This window comes from Balaenoptera physalus (assembly GCF_965194825.1).
Source record: "Balaenoptera physalus genome assembly, chromosome: 10".
NCBI lineage: Eukaryota > Metazoa > Chordata > Mammalia > Artiodactyla > Balaenopteridae > Balaenoptera > Balaenoptera physalus.
The window spans coordinates 29,880,593-29,905,719 of NC_138889.1; the positions used below are offsets into that span (position 1 = coordinate 29,880,593).

At 34.6% G+C, this 25,127-nt stretch overlaps 1 protein-coding gene across 10 annotated transcripts in view; it reads right to left on the reverse strand.

Annotated features, from left to right (window-relative positions):
- The window catches only part of GRIA4 (glutamate ionotropic receptor AMPA type subunit 4), a 548,948-nt gene that overhangs the window by 54,427 nt on the left and 469,394 nt on the right, over nt 1-25,127 (reverse strand). For 9 of the 10 annotated variants that reach the window (XR_014250098.1, XM_082409903.1, XM_082409907.1 and 6 more), the window contains 4 exons: nt 21,268-21,372; nt 15,786-15,896; nt 7,947-8,153; nt 2,258-2,628 (listed from right to left, as the gene is read on the reverse strand). Coding sequence is in view for 9 of the 10 variants with exons in the window: in XM_082409903.1 (XP_082266029.1) it covers nt 2,258-2,628; nt 7,947-8,153; nt 15,786-15,896; nt 21,268-21,372 (794 nt within the window). In the remaining variant the exon portion in view is untranslated. Of the gene's footprint in view, nt 1-2,257; nt 2,629-7,946; nt 8,154-13,257; nt 14,451-15,785; nt 15,897-21,267; nt 21,373-25,127 lie in introns of those variants that run through there. The other variant, XM_082409904.1, reaches the window with a different exon arrangement.

Genomic DNA, 25,127 nt, shown 5'->3' on the forward strand with positions numbered 1-25,127 from the left:
ACAATTAAGAAAATGGTAATAGGAACATACATATCGATAATTACCTAAACGTGAATGGATTAAATGCTCCAACCAAAAGACGTAGCCTGGCTGAATGGATACAAAAACAAGACCCATATATATGCTGTCTACAAGAGACCCATTTCAGACCTAGGGACACATACAGACTGAAGGTGAGGGGATTGAAAAAGATATTCCATGCAAATGGAAATCAAAAGAAAGCTGGAGTAGCTATACTCATATCAGATAAAATAGACTTTAAAATAAAGAATGTTACAAGAGATAAGGAAGGACACTACATAATGATCAAGGGATCAATCCAAGAAGAAGATATAAAAATTATAAACATATATGCACCCACCATAGGAGCACCTCAATACATAAGGCAAATGTTAACAGCTAAAAAGAGGAAATCAACAGTAACACAATAATAGTAGGGGGCCTTAACACCTCACTTACACCAGTGGACATATCATCCAGACAGAAAATTAATAAGGAAACACAAGTTTTAAATGACACAATTGACCAGATAGATTTAATTGATATTATAGGACATTACATCTGAAAACAGCAGATTACACTTTTTTCTCAAGTGCACCTGGAACATTCTCCAGGATAGATCACATCTTGGGTCACAAATCAAGCCCTGATAAATTTAAGAAAATTGAAATCATATCAAGCATCTTTTCTGACCACAACGCTATGAGAGTAGAAATAAATTACAGGAAAAAAAAAAACCCGTAAAAATACAAACACATGGAGGCTAAACAATACATTACTAAATAACCAAGAGATCACTGAAGAAATCAAAAGCTTTTTGATAAACCACAGCAAGATTCTTTTTGACCCACCTCCTAGAGTAATGGAAATAAAAACAAAAATAAACAAATGGGACCTAATGAAACTTAAAAGCTTTTGCACAGCAAAGGAAACCATAAACAAGACGAAAACACAACCCTTAGAATGGGAGAAAATATTTGCAAGCGAATCAACGGACAAAGGATTCATCTCCAAAATATATAAACAGCTCAAGCAACTCAATATTAAAAAAACAAAGAATCCAATCAAAAAATGGGCAGAAGACCTAAATAGACATTTCTCCAAAGAAGATATACAGATGGCCAAAAGACACATGAAAAGCTGTTCAACATCACTATTAGAGAAAGTAAGTAAGTAAGTAGAAAACAAACATATGGACACCAAGGGGGGAAAGCGTGCGGTGTGTGGTGGTGGTGGTAGGATGAATTGGGAGATTGGGATTGACATATGTACACTAATATGTATAAAACAGATAACTAATAAGAACCTGCTATATAAAAACCAAATAAATAAATTAAAAAAAACTCATAAAACTATTACTTGATTTGCTTTGATTTCATTTCATTAATTGAGGATTACTGATTCAAATTTCTATGTTATTGGAATTTAAGCACATTTATAGTGTTCCTGGTTCTTAAGGAATGCAAATTGCATTGTAGCTAAAACGTCTCTTTTTGAGAAAGTATTTCTTTAAAAATACATATATTTGCGATGCTAATATAAGTCACCATTTAAATTCAATTCTTAGCTTCTCCTGCCTTCAGCTATTTTTCTGAGAGAAATTTGGTATTGTTCTTGCAACAGGAGGTTGGCTGCATTTTTGACAAACATAACTGAAACACATCCTTATGGATATGAGCCGTGACTCCACCGATAAGGAAAACAAATATAGTATTTACATTGCTGACTCTTTGCCTACTGCTTAGCTTGTTTATGATTATTAGATAGAACAATGTATATCTGGAACCTACTATATTAACTCAGATTTTAGGTAACTCCATGGTAGAAATCTCCATTAAGTTACATGGGATGTAAATCGAGTTCAAAATTAATTTTCAAAAGTGAACAACAAAACAACAAAAACATTTGATTTTGAAAAGGAGACAACATGAAAATAAATTCCTATTCTTAAGAATTTAGATTTAGTTTCCACCTGTAATCACTGAAAGAAATATTAATACTAAGTTATTTTTGAGCATTCTGATGGGTTCCATATGTTACTTTTCCATTGGGAAATTAATCTTTATGATGTATCCATACTTTGTGCTAATTTGGAAAAATCGGTTATGAGTATATTTAGATTAATTTGGGACTGCAAGGTTTTTCTGTGTTTCAAGCAATGCTCTGCCTCCAGGAAAAGAACATATAGAGATATGTTATGCACAATATTTAGAATTACTGTGGAATTGGTGAAGAACTTAAGGGTTTTGAAACTAACCTGGGTGAAATGTCACATCCTTGCTGCATAAAAGCACCCAGGGAAAACCAGAGGCTGTTAAAGATGCCAAACTCATTGGGAGGCTGGTCGCTGGGTCCTTCCTTTCCATCTTCTGGCTCTTCTGTGTGCCACTCATATGGACTAAATCTACTAACTAGGAACAAGACCACGCTGACACCAATGTAGGCAAAGACTATGCACATCCAAATCTCATAGGCCAGAGGATCCAAGAAGGAAAACACTCCTGGTTTAGATTTCTGAGGCTTTTTGATCATAATAGATATGCCCAAACTCATGAAGGGCTTAGAGAAGTCAATGACCTCCTCTCGGACCAAGGTGATTGTCAGAGGGGCAATAGCAATCTCTGCTTTCTATAAAAGAAAAGACACATGAAAACATGTAGGTTAATAGATTTCATGGAGCAAGTAGTACTGGATTGATCCATTCAAAGTTAACCAGTTATGTATTTATTCTACATTTTTTGGGGAATACCAACAATAAATAAGGCCAGTGATAAATACAAAGATGAACAGATTTGTTTTCATAAAATATTATATCACTTTGATTGCACAGAATATTTTTATTGGTGCTAGTAATTAGATGAGAGGAAGAGAAAAGGAGTAGACATAAGCAAAAATAACTTGAATTCAAATAACTGCCTTAGTCTTTAAGGGTCTGAGATGGCACAGAGGAGGATACTTGATAGGTTTTCCATATGGCTGAATTTCTGAATTTCTTAGCCAGAATTGCTGCTATTTTGCAGTCTTTTCTGTTTCATTTGGAATGTTGCCACTGATTCATTACTTGGCCATTCCTTAATATTATGAATTGTGAATTTCACAGTCTTTTCTTTTTTATTCCTTTCCAGTTATGAGAAAACCTATCATAAAGTCTGCGTTTGTGAGATAAAAGAAAAAAAAATATTGTTTGACAATATTTTTTGACTCAGCACACACACACAAATCTGGAAATTGGCATTTATTTCTTCCTATTCACCTACTTTGATTTCTACTTTCAATTTCTAAAAACGATTTTGGAAAACAGTTGATTCAATTCTCCTATATTATTATTAATAAGACACCAGCTTCCATTTTCATTTTGTGATTCTGAGTAATTTTTCTGAGCCTTTTTCCATATCTCTAAAATGAAGACATTTTCTTTCCTGTTTACCTTATTGTGTTATTGCAATTATCTGTTAAACAAATCTTAATAAAACAATAGTAAGCATTTAATGAGGGATTATGTGTCTATGCTGATTTAAATATTTGAAATGGCTTTTCACTTAACCTTCTTAAAGAGATAAACAATCTTATGTTTATCATTGTTTTATAGATGATGAAACTGAAACGCAAATGAGTTTTACACATCATAGCAGCTCTGCAATTTGAGACTGTACTTCTTCTATTAAATCATGCCATCTCTAAAATCAAATGAAATAAAGTGTGGTGAAAAAACTGTAAATTGTTATGTGATCTACAAATGAAAAAAGTTTTTTGATTATTTATTTTAAAAGGAAAATATTTGGCATTAAAATGGAATCTGAAACACAGACATATATGTTCTTACATAGTGGCTGCCACTCTCACATTCACTCTATATCTCCTCAGGTCCCTGGATTGATACAATGGCCAGCAGCTTGATACAAAGGCAACTGGAGGGTTAGCATGGGGAATGTACTCTGGCTGTCACGTTTTCCACTGGGTGACTGAGAATTAACTGCATACACTTTCAAGTGGGAATAAACTTAGTTCACATCACAAATGCCCACATATAACACAAAAGCCAGAGAATCATTGCTGAGAGGTTATTTCCCCATAGTTATTATTATCTGTATAATTTTCATTATACAGTGATATATGAAGTAGATATAGAAAAATTAGTATATAAAAACAGAACCAGAAATTTAGGAAAATTTATCTTCATTTCCTTCACCTACTCTTATTTTTTTCTTTATATATGCCCTATTAGACATTGTTTTATGAATATTATTTTTCTTATTTTAAAATGGGATAATATAGAACACTATATTTTATAATTCATTTTCTCAAGAGAATATGATGAGCTGTTTCAACATTATTTCAACATATATAGTAAAAATAAGTTTTGATGATTGCAAATATTTTATCATGTTAAAGCATCAAAATTTACTCAATTTATTATTTTGGGGGTATTTATATTGTTTCCAGTTTTACACAATTTATAATAATGGTGGTGTGAACACCTTTGAAGACAAATCTTCACACATATCTTTATTATTTAAAATAAATTTCTAGAAAGGGATTGCTGGTCTAAATGGAAACAATCTTTTTAATGTTCATTACATGTTTTGTCCAATTTTTCTCCAGAAAGATCATGCAAATGTCTATTGTCAGCAGCACTGTGGGAAAGCACCTTCGGCTTTGAACCTTGGATAACCCCTGTGTATCTTTATTCTCATCTATCTTCACCAATTTGCTAATCTCATTGTATTGATTTGAATTTTTTTTTGTAAAACAAATAGCCACTTTTACTCCTTTTATGTATTACTTGTCATAATCTGCCCCATTTCCATATGGGGTATTCATTTTTTTTGCTTATTAATTTATGTGCTTTAAAATAAATGTTAAAAATATTATTTTTCATATATGTTTTTAATATTCCCCCAGTCATCAATTTTTTGTTTACATTACTTAGTTCATGGTACTTTATTGCATTATATACGTTTTAAAATTTTGTTGTAGCCATATAAAATTATCTTTTTGTGTTTTCAGCCATTGGTTTCATGCTTAGAAAAATCCTTCTCATATCATGATTAATCTCAATCATATATTTTATTCTAGTACCTATGCTCCCTCTATAATTTATCTAGCATTTTGCATGATAATGTATTACAAAATTGTCCTGCTTTCCCAACAGGAATAAGTGAATAATGCATTCTTTCACTGATTTGAAATACCACCTTGCACATACTACATTGTTATGTGTAGTATCTTCTGAAATTTTTTATTTATACAAGTTACCACTAATGAGAGTAAGAGCCTTAAAAATAGAGAAGCATGAAGAGAAATAAAGGCGTCTCCAACACATAAAACTAGATGCAATGGAATGCAAACATTAGATGATAGTGTGACAACAATGTTCAATGAGGACACATTTGAAGTTCTGAAATTTGTGATTTGAAAGAGGCCAGTGAACCGAGGATACATCTGAGTTTTCTCTGCTAACATTGGGGATGTTGTGTTTGCCTTGTTCCATTACCTCTCAGTGACTTCCAAAATTGTGAGAAATATCTCCTGTAAGAAACTGATAATATTTGGATTCTCAAAGACCTCTGGAGTAAGGCTCATGAACCAGCATTTTAACACACACCACAGGTAATTCTGGTGTTGGCAGGCCATGGAACTTGCTTTGAGAAAACAATCCCTTGGGTTAAAATATACACACACAAGTACAGCGGGGTCCAGAAGAAGGCCCTGGAGCAGTGTACCACAGAAGATCATATAATGAACTTGCTGCAGTGTGCAGGTGTGACAGGCAGAAAGGACCTGAGAGTGTCATGGAGGTTTTGAGCTTTGGGGTAACCACCTGGTGGTGTGCTGAGATTACATATGCTTGTCTCACAGATAATCTATTCCTAAAAATTACAGTAACAAAGTTTGCAAAGAATAAAGTAAAAAAAATGGATTCAAAGTTAATCATTTTACTGGCTTTGTTGAGTATAAGAATATAGATGGAGTTTTATTTAGGGCCCTGCAAACTGGGATTTCATGTAAGTATTAGCAGTAAAAAGAAAAAAAAAAATAGTTGGGAAACAAGTAAAGACTTTGCAGACACCAGAATGGAAAATATCAAATCTGTGGAAAGTGTATGAGACATGGAAAAAGATTCCTTTTGGGAAAAAACTGAACAACTCAAGTGGCAAAGATCAGGTTATTTAAACCCTAGCAGACTGGCTGATGAATGAATAAGCATTAATAACCATTATGTTATCTTCTCTCTCTGAGAACTGCCTGACTTTGGGACTTTCTGTGCCTGTGACACGAGTACTACTGATACAATTTTTTTTGTTGTTAATTATGTTACTCTCTTCATATCACCTGTTTTCATTATTTAAACAATATTCTCCCAATAAAACGTGGTCAGAACCCTTGCCAAGGGGTGAGCCTGGGCTGCCAAATTGGTAAGGACTCCAGAGGAGAGATATGTAACAAATGTCTTAGAAAGTAACTCTGGTTAGTTATCCGGTCCATAATTAATTGGTAATCCAAGAATGAGTTTTTGAGATCAAATACTCAATAGTGTCTTCTGAAGGAAATGAATTAGTGTAGCTCTAACAATTAGGTTAATGTTCACATTTAAAGTTTAAAAGTTTAAAATATTACCAACGGACACATGTTTTAGGAACCCTTTCTCTTTGGGACTTAAAACTCAATATCAAACTGTTGATGAGCCCTGTGATAAAGTACTTTTTGATTTTTAAAACTGAGAATTTTGTTTTCCTCACTTAAGGCACCTAACTAGTCAGCAGTTCTTTCAAATGAATATAAAACTAACTAATTGCTCTTTAATGCCAAACAATTTCCTCTTGCTGCTGAGGTTATAGCTACCATACTGGACTGTGTGGAGAATGTTCATTGCTTCATGGTCTGAAAAGCAGGATGCAGAATCACAAAACTATTGAATTGTAGTTCTGGCTCGGAAAGTGAGCCCCTCTATATATTTCAGTTATGCTCTAACTTGTTCTACCTTTATTCTTTCCTGGGGAAGGATGACTTTTGTGTAATTCTTTATTTTTAAAGGGGTCTTGTGAGAATTAATCAGACAGAATGTGTTTTGAAGGTGAAATTTGTGAAATATGAATTAGCTTATAGAAAATTTCAGAATACATTTCAAGTGTATGTGACTTATTGGCTACTTGATGAATAGAGCTTACTGTGAGCTCTAGGTTTGGTTTCTAGACTTTGGGAATATCATACCTTCACTAGCATTTGATAACTGTTGGCTTGATTTTAACACTTTGCAGTGGAACCTGAAGAGACCGATCTCGTTCTGGTTTAGGCAGGAATGTCTACATTGTATTTTCCCTTGGCTTTCAATATATACACTCAATATCTTGTGAACTCAAAGGGAAGGGAATGACATGCTTTCATGTGAAGCCCACTATGGAATAAATTCTAGCTTTTGTGTTCTGTTGTGTAGGAAAAAATGATGTTGTTGCATTAAGTTTAAATTTATTGTGTTCAGCAGAGTTGTAAGAACCTCACATTATTGGTGAATACTTTAATATATGTTAAAATAGTTTACTGATCGCTTCACCAATAACTTAAAAGATATTTACCAGTAAATACAACCAACAGGGATATAAATAACTCTCAAAATAGTTCTCAAAACAACATGTCTATGTTATAGCAGCATCAGGCTTAAGAGAATAATCATGGCAGATACTGAAGTCAGTGTTTTTTCTATAAAATAGGACATTATATTCTGAATTTTTATCTTTTTGAAGTTATCAAGTATTAGTTTCTCCCATTGTTTGCATTGGAAATTGCATTATTAATGAAATAGAGAAACATTTGACATCATATATGCTTCTTTGAATGTAACTGCAAATTTAAAAGACAACAGTAGACATTTAAAAATTGATAAGTGCCCACATGAAAAAAAGCTTCAGGTTTATGTAAGTAAATTTTCAATAGATTGATTTACTTACCCCATAAACAAGTTCCCCTACCATCCCATTCCAGATTTTTGTGTCTGCATCTCTTGCTCCATATTTTCCATCAGGGACAATGGCAATTTTATACTTGATACCAATATGTTTTGCAATTTCAGATGCCAAATCTACACAGTATCCTTCATACTTGTCATTTCCTTCAAACATTTCATGATTTTTCTTGTACATAACATATGGGGATTCCTATAATGAGAGAAGTAGAACTGTAAGGGAGAAATTATAAAACATTCAAAAATTTTATGTAACTTTTCAGTTTCAGAATTTAACAAAATATTATATTTAGTATTAGTACACCCACTGATTTTGTGTGGGAAGAAATTGATAGTAAAACAGATGAATGTATATATGTGCTTAGAAGTATATTAAGTTGCTTTACATTGGATACTAAAAATTAAATCTTTAAAATAATTTTCTCTTGAGTGATTATTACATACCTAGCACTGTGACTGTGATAGGAAAAATATACATTAATAATAGACTAGAGAAGCATAAATTATCATCTATGGCAATGAAATTACTATTTCCAAAGTATCTCATGACCTGAAGACTATTTAGGAGTCAGCTTCGTGTAATAAAAGACTCATTCAAAGTCACAGTTCTCCGTATTCTGCATCTTATTTAGCCACATTCAACTGAGACTTTCTTTAGGAAAAGAGCTGTATCATTTTTCTTTGCTCTCTAGCATTTAGCAATATGCCTTTCTCAGAGCAGGCATTATTAGCAAGTTCAAAGAAGAAGTGAATTAGTAGTTTTTAAGATTTTATATACTAATTTACATTAAATTGGCTTTCCTAAAATTTTCCTATATTTTGGCTTTAATTAAGGCTGTGTTCCATGAATTTTTATTCTATTATAAAATATGTTTCCAATGGAAGCTAATAATTTTCCCCCAATTTTGACAATCACACACTTCAAGTATATTCCCATTTAGTTTTGGAAGCAAGACAAAATAGCATGAAGAATTATTGTGAAAATCCTTATAAAATGAAAAAGATTACTGTTAACTTATAATAACTGAACAGTTTTCAGTACACATACACACACACACACACACACACACACCTCTAAACCAAACCATTTAAAGTCTGTGAAACTAAAGAGACATGTTAGCAAAAAAGCACTTGATTTTATAAATAAAACCTAATGCCATCAACTCAAAGATAGGCCTGGCGAACATGCAGTACATACAGAACTCTTGGTCACACTTCAGATTTTTTAATCATTTGCAGACAAGGAGTGACTACTTTTGACGACAGTGTCATTGAAGTAATGATTTATATTTTATAAAATTGTACTGTGACATTTAGTAATTTTAATACGAATCTTTTCTTTTCTCCCAGAAATCTGTACTTGGGAAAGTTGAACTTGCTCTTAAAATTCTGGATTAGAAGGTAATTTACTTTGTATTACATGGCAGTCTATGCTAATTCTGATTTTGTTTTTAAGTACTTTGTAAATGTAGAAACTATTTCTAAAAACTTAAAACTGTACGTTACATGATATATGATTTTCTCATAGAGATGCCTAAATAACTCTATTGTGGGAAATTGTATAGCATTGCTCCTTGTATTGTTTTCTTAAATCCTGCCTTAGGTAGACAAGGCCAAGTGACCCAGAAGTCTCTCACTTCTTCCTTGAATTTGATGAATATTCTAACACTGGACTTGGGTACAGAAAGTTTCTCCACTTACAAAATAAAGGCAGCTAACTGTCTCTTTAGATAGATGAAAATTATTTGTTAACTTACAGAAAACCTTCTCCAAATATGAAGCATTTTGCAAATTATGAATGTGGTTATGAAAATTGGTGAGTTGTTGCAATGCATTGTTAATTTCTAAGCTATGCTATGGAATATTAGTAGTTAAAATGAACTAATCCTTTCATTTTTTCTTGAAATAGCTAATTAAAATATGGAAGAATATGTATAAAAAAGCAGAATCACACACTTGCAAAATGCTTAACATTCTAATTGAAATGGCTGTTGGTATAACAAACTTGAGAGGTTTTCAAAAGGAATATTGCTAAGGTTCACATTTGGTACTAAGGTTGATAAATTCTAAAGTGTCTGAAATATTTGAACACATGAATTTTAGCCCTCAAATATGTATACTACCATATTAGCTTGTGTACAGAAGTTTCTCTAGCTAGTATTATCACCTAATTTGCAAAATCCCCTCTATATTATATAGTGAACAATTTGCTTCATTCAAAGCTGCATTTTTAGTATTTACTTAAACACCCACTGTGTACCAGGCAGCTTGCTGGGAACTAGGGGTACACAAATAAATAAAATATCCCCTTCGTTCTCTTGTGATTAAGGTTAAATTCTTTGTAATAAAGGTAAAGGAGTGAGAGTGGTGGGGGACAATAATAAAATATAGTAGTAAAAAATAATATTAGCCCTCACTTATTTAGTGCTTACTCTGTGTCAGGTACAGAGTTCTAAGTTCTTAATTGTTCTTTAATTGTGCTCTTTTATTTACTTTTCACACTGCCATTTTGAGGTAGGCATTTCCCATTTTGCAGATGGAAAATTTAAGCTTAAGCTTCAACAAATTGCTCAGTTTCACAGAACTAGCAGGAGTGAGAGTTGAACCTATGTTTTGAAATATCTGGACATTTTTGAAGCTATTGTTGCATCTGTCAAAATATATGCAACCATTTGAGATTTCATATGATTTAACAAGCAAGGTGACAAGATTAAATAAATGAATTTCTATATTTTTAGTGAATGAAATTCTCTATATGAAATCTTGAGTAAACAATGTAGATAAAACCTTTCCATATTTCCTCATGGTGTCTGGTACTCAATAAATATAAGGCATTCAATAAATATAAAGGTCTCCTGGTCTATCACTGCTTCCTAAATAAGAATATCATGGAAAAGTAATTGTATTAGAACTTCTTATTCAGATCTTCAAAAGGAAAGTAAATATTGACAAGTTCCAGGTCACCTCTTCTGAAACAGGTATGTGTATATATAAATACAAATTTATTTAGTGTTTTCATTTTTTTCAGTTTCCTTTTTGGATAGCGGGGGACCATCAGGTCTTTGTTTTCCTGACAAATGAACCAACAAAGGCTAGAGAAACCTTCAGCTTACTGAAGACGTTGATTAGAAATTTACCTAGGCTTTTTGCACAAACAAGGGCATGCATAATTGTTGATTCAGATATGGGTGCATGCAAGTTAAGAGAAATAAGGTGATCACACTCAGGAAGATGGAAGAACAAAGGGAGAGAATTGCTAGGCATTCCTTGCATGAAACCTCTCATAGTTGCTCAGCTCTTCCCAATTTCTTTGTGTCTCATTTTCCTTTTCTTTCACATCAAATCCAAATTAGCAGCAAATCCTCAACACTTTCCCAACCTCTTCATTTGCCCCATCCTGAATCTGATAATTTATCCACAAGTAGCCCTTCAAACACTGCATACTTGAGGAGATTCAATACAAAGTTTGGGGGCTACTACAGGTGAAGAAAATATCAAGTCTTTTCAATATAATAAAAAATGAGTTATAGTCAATCATTAAGGGGTATTTGTGGACCGTTTTTGATATGCAACCTTATGGAGCCCCAGGTGTTCAACTGTGAATAAAAATGGAATATAACCTACCATCTTTGTTATCAACTACTTTGTTCTGTGGGACGATAATTCCTTGGAAGTTATTTGAAATGCATTACTTCTTAGTGACTATGAGTTCATTACCACAATTTCCATAATGCATAGTGTTCTACATCTGCTCTGCAATTTCAGGAAAGAAATCAATCTCCGTTTAAAGCTACTATGTTAGGGCTTGCTTATGAAAATGTTTGTGTAAATGAATTAAGATGACTTTCAATCAATAAAGTATCATTTTGCTACTGAGGAAATTCTTGTTTGTATTTAGCAAAAGTAAAACTGTTGAAGTATATATATTTATTAGAAAAGCTTTAAGATTTTCTAAACATCACAAATATAATCATTAAAATTGCTACTTGAAAACAGTTAAAATAATAAAATCAGTAGCATCAACAGAAGTTATTTGCTATGTGGATATTTGTTTTTCTCCGACGATCTTAATGTAGATAATTTATCCCATGTGTAAAATTCTTAAAAGTGAATATTAAAATGTTATTATTCAATACATAACAAATGAGTAAATTTAATGGTGGCACAGTTTTAAACTTATTAAAAATAATTTATTTAAAAACATTGAGTTATAAGCTCTTTGGAGGCAGGTGTATGTATGGGGAAGATTAATATCTGGTACAAGGAAGAAAATAAAAATATCTGTATTTTCTGTATCAATATATACATATATGTATATATAAATATGCATGTGTATATTGTATACACACATTCATTTATGTATAGTGCATTTACAAAATTCTACATAGAGAAGATAAAATATCAAACCACTCATAAAAAGTATAAAAAATATTCCTGGAAGGACTAAGTGGTATAAGTAAAATTGCTTTAAGGTTTATAATGTAATTCTGAGTCTACGGTGAATGAATTTGGATTTTATGGAAAAATTTCTAAAAGGATTGTTATGTTCCTATGATGGCAAGAAATACATTCTTAATTTAGTAATGCATCTTCAGCCTCTTTTACCTTCAGTGGTAAAGATTTGGGGAAAAATGGGCTTGGCTGAAATATAACTGCATCATCTCTCCTTTTCCAGAGAGTTCAGCCAAAGAAAGTAGTGAGATTACAGAAGAAATCAACACTACGACGTCTACTGCAAACTGCCTTTTCCTCAATTGCTGCAATTACCCAAACCACATGGCACAGATTTGGCTTCCTTAGGTTGTTTATTTTGAATGTAAAATGTTAAATCAGTATGGTCACAATCTCGTAAATTTTACAAATTTTATAAAATTTTTAGTCACTAAGACTTAAAGAGAAAAAATGATGAGCATCTGAATCTAAAACTTTAGACCTTTCAACTTTGTAGTCATGATTCTCATGTGATGATATTTTCGATTTTACTTTTATTTAGATTTAGTTAAGTTATATTCAGTATGACTATATTCAGGAAGAATACATTAGTCATTAAAATGAAGATCACATGTAGATATAAAACAATAGATTTCAGAAATTCAAAAAGCTAAAAGACACTTTTTATTTAAGAATGATATCTACTATACTTATTTATCATGTTTCTTGTCTGCTTTCTCTCACTAGAATGAAAGTTCAATTGAGAGTATAGGATTTTTGTCTGTTTTGTTGGCTATCATATCCCCGGGCTTATAACTGTGCCTAGCAAATAGCAGACGCTTAATAAATATTTATGAATGAATAAATGAATTTCTCAATCAACTTTATTTAACAATACCATATACTATTACAGTGTATCAACATGTAAATAACAATATACACAAAGGAAAAACAAATGGGAGAACAGCAAGGCCATATCAATTTCGATCAAAATGAGTGAGTTCCAGTGCCACAACACTCTCAGCCTTCTTTTGTGCCTAGATATCTGTCTTGCACATAGTGTAATGTCTAACCAATTCCATTGCTGTTGGAAGTTTTCAACTGAATTTGAGGGGTTATTATACACTGGTGCCAATATCTCATTCATTTATAAGGAAGAATATTTCTTTCAAAATGAATGAGATGATGGAGATGTCATAGGTCCTGGAATACCATTTTTAACAAAAGCAAATACAAGGAAGGATTCTAGCTTTTTTTTTTTTGAATTATTGAAGTTGCAAAGGTCAGAGGCATTATTTATATGGAGACTACATTTTTATACAAAAGACATATACTAGTATTGCACTATTTTGATTGCAAAAATATTGGTGATATCACTGTCAAAGAACAGATAACTTTACAGAATAGTCGTTATGTATATAGGAAACAATTGGATTCTTCAGTAATTTTTACTTATTTTTTGACAGCATGCTTCCTGAAAAATAGCCATGCTTGAAAAACTAATTCAATATTTTGGTTTTAAGAATTATATCTCCAGCTCCTTTAATAACAGAAAAAAAGGAAATTCTCTACGTTATATCTATAATGCACATTAAAACACTTTATTTCACATACAACAGGCAAAATTTCAAAAATCTTTAAAGAAAACAACTATGTGTATTCAGAAAGGAAGGACGCAAATTCACAGATATTTACTTTTAGAAAATCTATGCTTGGAATTAGAAGTATTATAATTCCATCATTTACATACAATGACCTCATTTCCAGATATGGGAATGGATACATCAGAATTAAGCGACTCTTTTTCAACATCTATTTTCTTGAAAAAGATGAGGATTAATTCTTCTTTTGTTCTAGTATCTCAGGTAAGTCACAGAACTTAAAAACTTTTTTTTCTGGTAGTCCAGAGTTGGTCATCCAAGAAGAATCCCACATGAAAAATTAGCTTAAATTTACTACACAGGAGAACAAGACTTGAGCTTTAGTTAGGAATGGTCGAACAGCGTGGAGCTCATTTCTTTCTTGATCAATTCCTTAAAATAGGATTCTTCATCAGAGGCTGAAAAGAGGAGGACTGAACTGAAGTATGACTTTCCATTACTGTCTTTTTTAGGAATGTATATATATATATGTATATTATATATATACATATATATATTTAAGTCCCATGCAAATATTACACAATTAAGTTAGAAGATATATATTTTGCATTCTTACACAAAAACTGCTGTTGGTTGGTTTGCATTCTAAAATTATAAACTTCCAACTAAGTCTTGGCAGATTAACATTAAGTTGCTAGCTGGTGATGCAACACTGATAAAATTAACTGCAACATTATGAAAGCTTTTCTCTGGCGTTTTCATGCTTTGACCTCCATGTCAAAATTTTGGAAATAATTTGACATTACTAAAAGCATAAAATTAAAATTACACAAGCTAAAAACTAAATTACATAAAATACTTCCACTTTATTTAGAGTAAGGGCTTCAAAAGTAGTTAAAAATATGTTCTGCCTAACGAGACAGTGAGCTGAGGATATATAACTTTAAATTAGATAGAAAAGGTTACCGATTGTTGATCTCCTTTGACTAGCATTGACTCTAAAAAGCATGTTTGAATTTAGAAGAGAAAAATATGAAGCATCATATTATTTAAAAGATAAGTTCACGAGAATCTCTTTGAAAAAGCAGCCTTAAAATTTAGAGTATTTTTCATTTTATGATGTGACCGAATGAATATCATTTTTCTTAATTCCTAGGAGAATTCCAATACATTTTATTGTGTATTTGTCACAGGTCAATGAGAAAAATAATCGGTATAAAAACCCCTTTATACATTAAAAATAAATATAAAATAAATTTATTTCTAAAGCATAGTTGTGTAAAACATACTCATTAAAATCTTCACATTCATATCTCCACTATTATAAACAGACAATGCAAATCATTATTAAATGAATAAACTACCTGAAAATTATAATTTTAAACACTATTAACTATTATTACATTGTTGTTTTAAAAACATAATAACAACAATGATATGATGTTTACTACTGGATATTTTTATGTGATTAGTTGTTGATCTTTTTCATGTTTATTCTTTTGTCCTTTGAAATCTTAGCATTTCATACATTTCCAACTAGAGAGCTTCAATTTTTAACATCTGAGCATTTTTCCAAGAACAACAATGCAACAAAAGATAATACAAATAAAAGTACTAAATGTACTCAAAGTTCAAGACAAACTTATTCAAAGCCTCGATAGACTTTTGTGGATCAGAACACCCATGCCACCATCACTAAGATGCAGCTTTCATCCTCCCTGTTCACTGTAGCTGGGGAATTAAAATTACCTGTGGACAAAATGGAACATCATAAAGCACAGACCAAAACTTACCATAATAGTGGTTACAACGACTGTTCTGTTCTCAATAGCTGCTGTGTCATTGCCAAGAGTGGGCATATCTTGAATTAAGACTAATTTATCCATATCATTCCAGTACCCAACCTGCCAAATACAGAAAATTCTTGAAAACACATTTTAGAAGAGTTTTCTTTAGTTCTTATCAGAGCAATGAGAAGTATTAATAAGTAAGCAAACAAAACAAATTTATAAAGCATACAGTAATGTGTTTGGAAGTTTTCTTAATTGATAATGAGCCAATTTTCCTGATGTTTATGATACTGCCTAGTTATACATTTGACAACTTTGCAATTTACAATCATGGAGTAGCCAAGACATTGGGAATGGATAGGTTCAAAAAAGAAGGTGGATACAGATGGAATACCATTTGTGTTGATCCTCTTGTAGTGAGATTGATTGATTGGCACCTTCTGTAATTAATTTACATGATTTTATCAATAATGTTACAGGTTTTATGGTAAAGGGAATAGTCAGATTTACATAGGGTATACATACAAGATGTTTTCAAGAAAAAAGACTTGTGTATTTTTAAAGCAATACAGAAATAGTTTTTGGTTTCACATAACCTAGCCACTAGTCTCACCATTTTTAAATGCTAAATACATCAGATGTTAATATTAATGATTACTTAATATTTTCACTTTTGAAATTTTAAAATTTTTTCATTTTAAATCCTTATATTACTTCTCATTTAGATGTGGAACAAACTCCTTTCCATAAAATATATGAAGTAATTAGTTAAACACTTTACAATGTAACTAAGTGGGGTCCTAAAGGAAATTTAAGGTCCTTTTTATCATGCAGACCGTTAAGTAATACTAATGGCTACCATTTCTTGCCTACTTGCTCTCTGGCAGACACTATAATGAATGCTGTTTTAAAAATATATGCATCTTAAAGTTTATACAATTTATAAAGTTTAGCAAATGTAAAGGTAGGTGCAATTACAAGTCCATATACTTTACTATTATGCTACGTAAACTCCCAAAATGGGTGTTCGTTTAATGCTTGCCAAACTTCTTTCTTGAATTTCTGGATGCAGTTGATAAAACTCATATTTCCAATAAAATATATGTAATTGCTCACTGGTCTGTAATCGCTATTTGTCCCAATATGTTTTGAAAGTCTCTCTTGCTTCCTCCAAGTTCTTAACTGTCATGTTTGTATTTGTGAACATTTTAAAATAAAGTAAGCATTAGCATATCAGAAAGAGACACTATATTATTCACAAATTTCAATAACAGAATAGACATAAAAAATAATTTTCATTAATATGGTTTGCTATATTGCTTAGTTTGATCCAAAATTATGAGTATAAATCAATTCAGCAATTATTTTCAATTGCCCATATGAATTTATTTATAGCTAACATTTATTTAATAAGTCAGTGAAAAATTTAATTAAAACAAAACAAGTATGACTTTGAGACCTATCCTCTCTTCAATTCCTGCATGTACTTAAAAAATAACTTAAAAAACATAGTTGCTTCCTGTTAGTTTTCCTTTCCACATGACAGTTATACAACATAAAAATAGGTTTCACAGTTTACTACTCCGTTAAGATGCAGCCACCTTCCAGATCTCAGCAGCCCATTTTCTGGGAAAGCAATTTTTCTTTATTAATGAGTTCCCGTAACAGAAAAACTACAGATCTGGGACACATTCTGGAGAGTCTTCGGATGTTGACAGGACCTTCACATTTTGCAGTTAAGAACAACCTGTGGGTTCAGGACTATCTCCCCCCACCCAAAGATAAATGATTTAGAAGTACTGGCAAATTAAAATAATAAGCAAAATTTTACCCAGCTGTATCTATTTGCCTTATATCTACTTGAAATTCTGGTGAAAAAGAAAACCATGGTTTGTGATATGGAGCCATGGTTTGTGCATAGATCTCATGTGGGCCATGGACTTTTTGGGAAGTAGGACAGTATGGGGTGAACAGTGATATAAGTGTCACTTCTTAAAGAAAGGAATATTAAAGTTTGTACCTAGAACTTCATATGAGATAGAGTTTTTCTCGCTAATTTTTCACAACAATTTATAATTTACTAGGGACACTTCTCATGCCTGATCTCATTTAATTAGACAGGGAAAGAGGCACTTTTTTCCTAGAGACAGAAACTCGGTGAAAAATAGTTTTGTAATGTTAAAGCAAAAATATGGAAGCATTTAAATTGCTAAACTGGCAGGAAATGTCAGGGAAGTATTTGTCTTCTTTGGATTCCTAAAGGTGAATTGTGCACAAATATAACCATAATATAATATATGAGTAAATATCTCCATATTTATGGTGGACTTTGCCTGCAATGTAGGGATTGTGTAGAGATTGAGGGGCTATGAGAAGCCTCTGTTCTACTCAAAGTTCGTTCTTGGGAGAGCTGATTTGACCAGACCTGTCCTGAAAGATATGGCTTAATTCTCATACTAACCCTCAAGGGAAAAGTTATGGGTCCTGGGACTGATAATATTTTGTAGCAGTTAAGAGAGTAGCTTTGAAGCTAGATGAGCCTTAGTCTCCACCCCAGCTCCATCTCTTTCTAGTTTAACATCTCTAAGCAGGTTACTTAGTTTCTCTGAGCCTTACTTTTCTCTTCTATAAAATGAGAAAAATACATCTTACTTTCGGGTTGCTGTAAGGATTAAATATTAAAACGCACATCAATTTCCCTTTACTGTGTCTGGTGTATAACCTGCTCTCAATAAATACAATTTTTATGATTAAGAATTCCTGAAACCATGCAAGCCTGGTTTTAGAGCATTCTTGAGAGATCACTGGAATGGCAAGAAGATTCCACCATACTTAGGAGCTGAGACTTCAGAAAGAGCTTTGTGGCTTCTGCTTAATGAGACTCTCACTCAGTTTCCCTGTTACAGAAGTCAGACAGACTGATGGGTTAACTCTCTGATCTATTTTCAAAGACAGCTCTCTTACTGGCAAGTGTTCAATTTAAAAGAATGGTTGCTCGCTTTTCAGACGTATTGCCAAGTCTCACCAGCAGAGTGTTTCTCATGGTAGTTAATTTTTAAGTTTAATATTCCTGACAGAGTGCCCAAGAAAAACAAAGAGGGATGAGTCTACACCATTTCACACTTCATATTTCTTTTTAAGAGTCTTAGACAAATGTCAGCTGAGTGTGAAGATGTACTGTTCATCACTTTTCCAACTTATTCTTTAACTTTCTCCTCTAAAAACCTTAATTTTTGTTACCATCATGTTTCAATAGGCCATGAAAAGATTCAGTGCTGTAAATAGCCCACTTGATGTTACCACTAGTTACCACCAGCTTCCTTTTTCCATTATTCTTTCTTTTATAAAGAGATCATTTTACTTTTTGTACTTACTGTTTTGTGAAATATGGAATTGTCTTTTGCATTTTAGAAAGGTTCTACTTAAATGGCTAATTTTGCAGAGTCTGGTTTGTGGCAGGCTGGTCACCAGTTAGCCAATGTTTTTAAGGGCTTATGGAATATTCTGTCTGCTCCACAGCTAGCAGAGGGACTTTGCTTAGAATGGGATTCTTTCTTTCTTGTTGCTGGCTGTGTGCTGACAGAGTGGGTAAAATTGGTGTTTACATGGGACCTCCTAAATTTCTTCTTGGAAGCATGTCAGTTCCTTTCTTCGGGTAGTACCCTTAAAAGAGCCTATCATACAGCTTGGCTTTCAAGCTGTTATTCCATCTCCTGCCCTTACCTGATCTGGATCAAATAGGCTCCTTCCTACCCTGTATTAGCTGGCAGCCTGCACTAAAGGAGATGCCACTAAAAGGCTGAAAAGCTAGAGATGGTTTGCAAGGAAGCTCCAAATCTCTCCTCACACATATGCAGAAGCACATGCTATGACAGACTGGAGCAAAACACATCTTGGAAAGACTTTGCCATCTTCCATGTATGACTTTAATTATCCTGCCTCCAGCCTGTCCTTGGGTTCTTGCCTCTACCATTTCTACCTATCCAAACTAAATTCATGACTAACTTTATATCTCCCCCATGCAGCCTTCTTTGATTTCCTCCAGCTGGAAGTCATCTCTTCCTCTTTAGACTTTCCACATGCTTTCTCTTTAACTGTCGTATAGAACTTACTATATTCTATGCTACTAGAAAATAAACTCCTTTAGAGCAGAGTCTACTCAGGCAGGGTACTGGGTAGAAAGGTTCTGGAGTCAGACATATCTGAAATAAAAATCTTTGTTTTTTCACTTGTAGGCCTTAGACAAGTAACCATAGCCTATTGCACTGTAACTTTCTCACTAGAAAAAGGGAGATAATAGTACTCCGTTACAGGCTTATTGTGAGGATTAAATTACACCAAGTCCAGTGGTTGGGACATAGCAGGCATTTCATGAATTGTAACTATCATTATTATACTAACAAAGGAAAGTATATTTGGGAAAGTTTTTTTAAACAGCCAAGTGTTGAAACAAATAGAGTTTTTAGATAAGGTAAGTTGAGCATGTCTTTCCTTGAGCATCCTAGCTAATGCTAGAGAAAAGAATGTTAAAAGATTATATGTGTTAAGTATAAAATGTTTATAGCCAATTACTGTGGTGGAATTATATTGTTCTATTATATAAAGTACTTTTTGGACATTGGGAAAACCATGCTTAGTCACATCATAAGAAGACTCGCAGAGTTACCTTCTGAATCCAAAAGTCTTTCATCAGCAGCTTCCTGAACAACCTCCCTGGTTCCTCAGTTGATGTTCTTAGGTGTTTCTCTCCCTCTTCAAGCTAACAATAATCTTAACAATATTATCTTCCATCTCCTCTTTTCTTTGCTCATTTGAATGTTTACTTGCTTACTTCAGGAACATTTAGCCTGTTCTAAATATGCCCATCCATTAGAAGTAGTCTTCTTTGTTCTCTCTCTAATAGTTTCATAAATGACTACATGCAAGTGAGTAAGTCTCTTACCTACATTGTGTGTTTTCCTGAAGAGTACATTATGGGTTCTGTGGGATTTTTTGCTAAGCCTTTAAAAAAATTGCTTCTATTTTGGATAAAGGATATAAACAGCATGTAAATTAGTTCATTTCAGCTTTGGTACACCACTAAATATCAGTCATAGGACACAAGAATTTATTTCAGCATGAATTATCAAGAAAGTATTATTTGTAAGCGCAGTTGACCCTTAATCAACACAGGTTTGAACTGCTCAGGTCCACTTTTACACGGATTCTTTTCATAGTAAATACTACAGTACTACACGATCTGTGGTTGGTTGAATCCTCGGATGTGGAACAGCAGCTATGGAGGAACCACATATATGGAGGGCCCACTAAAATTTAGACCTGGATTTTTGACTGCTTGGAGGGTCAGAGACCTTAGCTCCCACTTTGTTCAAGGGTCAACCATATTCACAATTTTAAAAAAATGTAGACTATTCAGCTACCTTTTACCTATAAGGCTTTAAAAATATCAAATGAAAACTAAGAAAACAGTAGAAGTGTGGCTCACCTTTCTAGGTCCTGTGCTCTTTAGCTCAAACACATCCATTGTGTAATTGACCCTACGTCCATAGTGGTCAAACTGAACATTCCCTGTCAGCCCTTGAATTTGAACCTATGAATGAAAAAGAAAATCCACACATGTAATCACTTGCCATTTTAATTACAGAAATCTTGACTCATCTGCTAGGCTTATGACTACACACGGGTATGGAACTATAAATTATAAGCAACTCACTAAAAAACCACGGGGTATTTGAGCTACTGGGATAGAACCTGAAAGAGGAATATCAAAGTAATATATAATATTTTATGTATTTGGAAGATGAACATGTTTTATTTATTTTTTATTATGAAGTTCCCATTGTAACTAACAGAATACTTCCTTGATATTGAAATATTGTTTATAGGAATGGAAATATGGTTTGTTTTATAGTTACTTTTCTGTTTTATCTGCATATCCACATAACAGATTAAATAGCCCCGATAACCATATCATATCATATTTCTCCTCGCTAATATTAAAATTAAGATATAAGAAATCCAGAAGGACTCGGGGCAACATGGCGGAAGAGTAAGAAGCGGAGATCACCTTCCTTCCCACAAGTACATCAGAAATACATCTACACGTGGAACTGCTCCTACAGAACACCCACTGAACACTGGCAGAAGACGTCAGACCTCCCAAAAGGCAAGAAAATCCCCACGTACTTGGGTAGGGCAAAAGAAAAAAGAAATAACAGAGACAAAAGAATAGGGACGGGACCTGCACCAGTGGGAGGGAGCCGTGAAGGAGGAAAGGTTTCCACACATTAGGAAGCCCCATTGCAGGCGGAGACTGCGGGTGGCAGAGGAGGGAAGCTTCAGAGCCACGGAGGAGAGTGCCGCCACAGGGGTGCGGAGGGCAAAGTGGAGAGATTCCCGCACAGAGGATCGGTGCCGAGCAGCACTCACCAGCCCAAGAGGCTTGTCTGCTCACCCGCCGGGGCGGGCGGGGGCTGGGAGCAGAGGCTCGGGCTTCCGTCGGATCGCAGGGAGAGGACTGGGGTTGGCGGCGTGAACACAGCCTGAAGGGGTTAGCGCACCACAGTTAGCTGGGAGGGAGTCTGGGAAAAAGTCTGCAGCTTCCAAAGAGGCAAGAGACTTTTTCTTGCCTCTTTGTTTCGCAGCGCACAAGGAGAGGGGATTCAGAGCACCGCCTAAATGAACTCTAGAGATGGGCGCAAGCCACGGCTATCAGCGCGGACCCCAGAGATGGGCATGAGACGCTAAGGCTGCTGCCGCCACCACCAAAAAGCCTGTGTGTGAGCACAGGTCACTCTCCACACCGCCCCTCCTGGGAGCCGGTGCAGCCCGCCATGGCCAGGCTCCTGTGATCTGGGGACAACTTCCCCGGGAGAACGCACGGCGCGCCTCAGGCTGGTGCAACATCACGCTGGCCTCTGCCGCCGCAGGCTCGCCCCACATCCTTATCCTTCCCTCCCCCCCGCCTGAGTGAGCCAGAGCCCCCGAAGCAGCTGCTCCTTTAACCCCGTTCTGTCTGGGCGGGGAACAGATGCCCTCAGGTGACCTACACGTAGAGGCGGGTCCAAATCCAAAGCTGAACCCCGGGAGCTGTGCGAACAAAGAAAAGAAAGGGAAATCTCTCCCAGCAGCCTCAGAAGCACCGGATTAAAACTCCACAAACAACTTGATGTGCCTGCATCTGTTGAATACCTGAATAGACAATGAATCATCCCAAATTCAGGAGGTGGACTTTGGGAGCAGGATATATTAATTTTTCCCCTTTTCCTTTTTTTGTGAGTGTATATGTGTATGCTTCTGGGTGAGATTTTGTCTGTATAGCTTTGCTTTATAATAGCTTTATTTTATTTTATTTTATTTTATCCTCTTTCTTTCTTTCTTTCTATTTATTCTCCCTTTTACTCTGAGCCGTGTGAATGAAAGGCTCTTGGTGCTCCAGCCAGGCATCAGGGCTGTGCCTCTGAGGCGGGAGAGCCAACTTCAGGACACTGGTCCACAAGAGACCTCCCAGCTCCACGTAATACCAAATGGCGAAAATCTCTCAGAGACCTCCATCTCAACATCAAGACCCACCTTCACTCAACGACCAGCCAGCTACAGTGCTGGACACCCTATGCCAAACAACTAGCAAGACAGGAACACAGCCCCATCCATTAGCAGAGAGGCTGCCTAAAATCATAATAAGGCCACAGACACCCCAAAACACACCAACAGACGTGGACGTGCCCACCAGAAAGAAAAGATCCAACCTCATCCACCAGAACACAGACACTAGTCCCCTCCACCAGGAAGCCTACACAACCCACTGAACCAACCCTAGCCACTGCGGACAGACACCAAAAACAACAGGAACTACGAACCTGCAGCCTGTGAAAAGGAGACCCCAAACACAGTAAGATAAGCAAAATGAGATGACAAAAAAACACACAGCAGGTGAAGGAGCAGGGTCAAAACACACCAGACCTAACAAATGAAGAGGAAATAGGTAGTCTACCTGAAATAGAATTCAGAATAATGATAGTAAGGATGATCCAAAATCTTGGAAATAGAATAGACAAAATGCTAGAAACATTTAAAAAGGACGTAGAAGAACTAAAGAGGAACCAAGCAATGATGAAAAACAAATAAATGAAATTAAAAATACCCTAGACGGGATCAATGGCAGAATAACTGAGGCAGAAGAACGGATAAGTGACCTGGAAGATAAAATGGTGGAAATAACTACTGCAGAGCAGAATAAAGAAAAAAGAATGAAAAGAACTGAGGACAGTCTCAGAGACCTCTGGGACAACATTAAACGCACCAACATTCGAATTATAAGGGTCCCAGAAGAAGAAGAGAAAGAGAAAGGGACTGAGAAAATATTTGAAGAGATTATAGTTGAAAACTTCCCTAATATGGGAAAGGAAATAGTTAATCAAGTCCTGGAAGCACAGAGAGTCCCATACAGGATCAATCCAAGGAGAAACACGCCAAGACACATATTAATCAAACTATCCAAAATTAAATATAAAGAAAACATATTAAAAGCAGCAAGGGAAAAACAACAAATAACACACAAGGGAATCCCCATAAGGTTAACAGCTGATCTTTCAGCAGAAACTCTGCAAGCCAGAAGGGAGTGGCAGGATATACTTAAAGTCATGAAGGAGAAAAACCTACAACCAAGGTTACTCTACCCAGCAAGGATCTCATTCACTTTTGATGGAGAAATTAAAACCTTTACAGACAAGCAAAAGCTGAGAGAGTTCAGCACCATCAAACCAGCTTTACAACAAATGCTAAAGGAACTTCTCTAGGCAAGAAACACAAGAGAAGGAAAACACCTACAATAACAAACCCAAAACATTTAAGAAAATGGGAATAGGAACATACATATCAATAACTACCTTAAATGTAAATGGATTAAATGCTCCCACCAAAAGACCCAGACTGGCTGAATGGATACAAAAACAAGACCCATATATATGCTGTCTACAAGAGACCCACTTCAGACCTAGAGACACATACAGACTGAAAGTGAGGGGATGGAAAAAGATATTCCATGCAAATGGAAATCAAAAGAAAGCTGGAGGAGCAATTCTCATATCAGACAAAATAGACTTTAAAATAAAGACTATTACAAGAGACAAAGAAGGACACTATATAATGATCAAGGGATCGATCCAAGAGGAAGGTATAACAATTGTAAATATTTATGCACCCAACATAGGAGCACCTCAATACATAAGGCAAATACTAACAGCCATAAAAGGCGAAATCGACAGCAACACAATCATAGTAGGGGACTTTAACAACCCACTTTCACCAATGGACAGATCATCCAAAATGCAAATAAATAAGGAA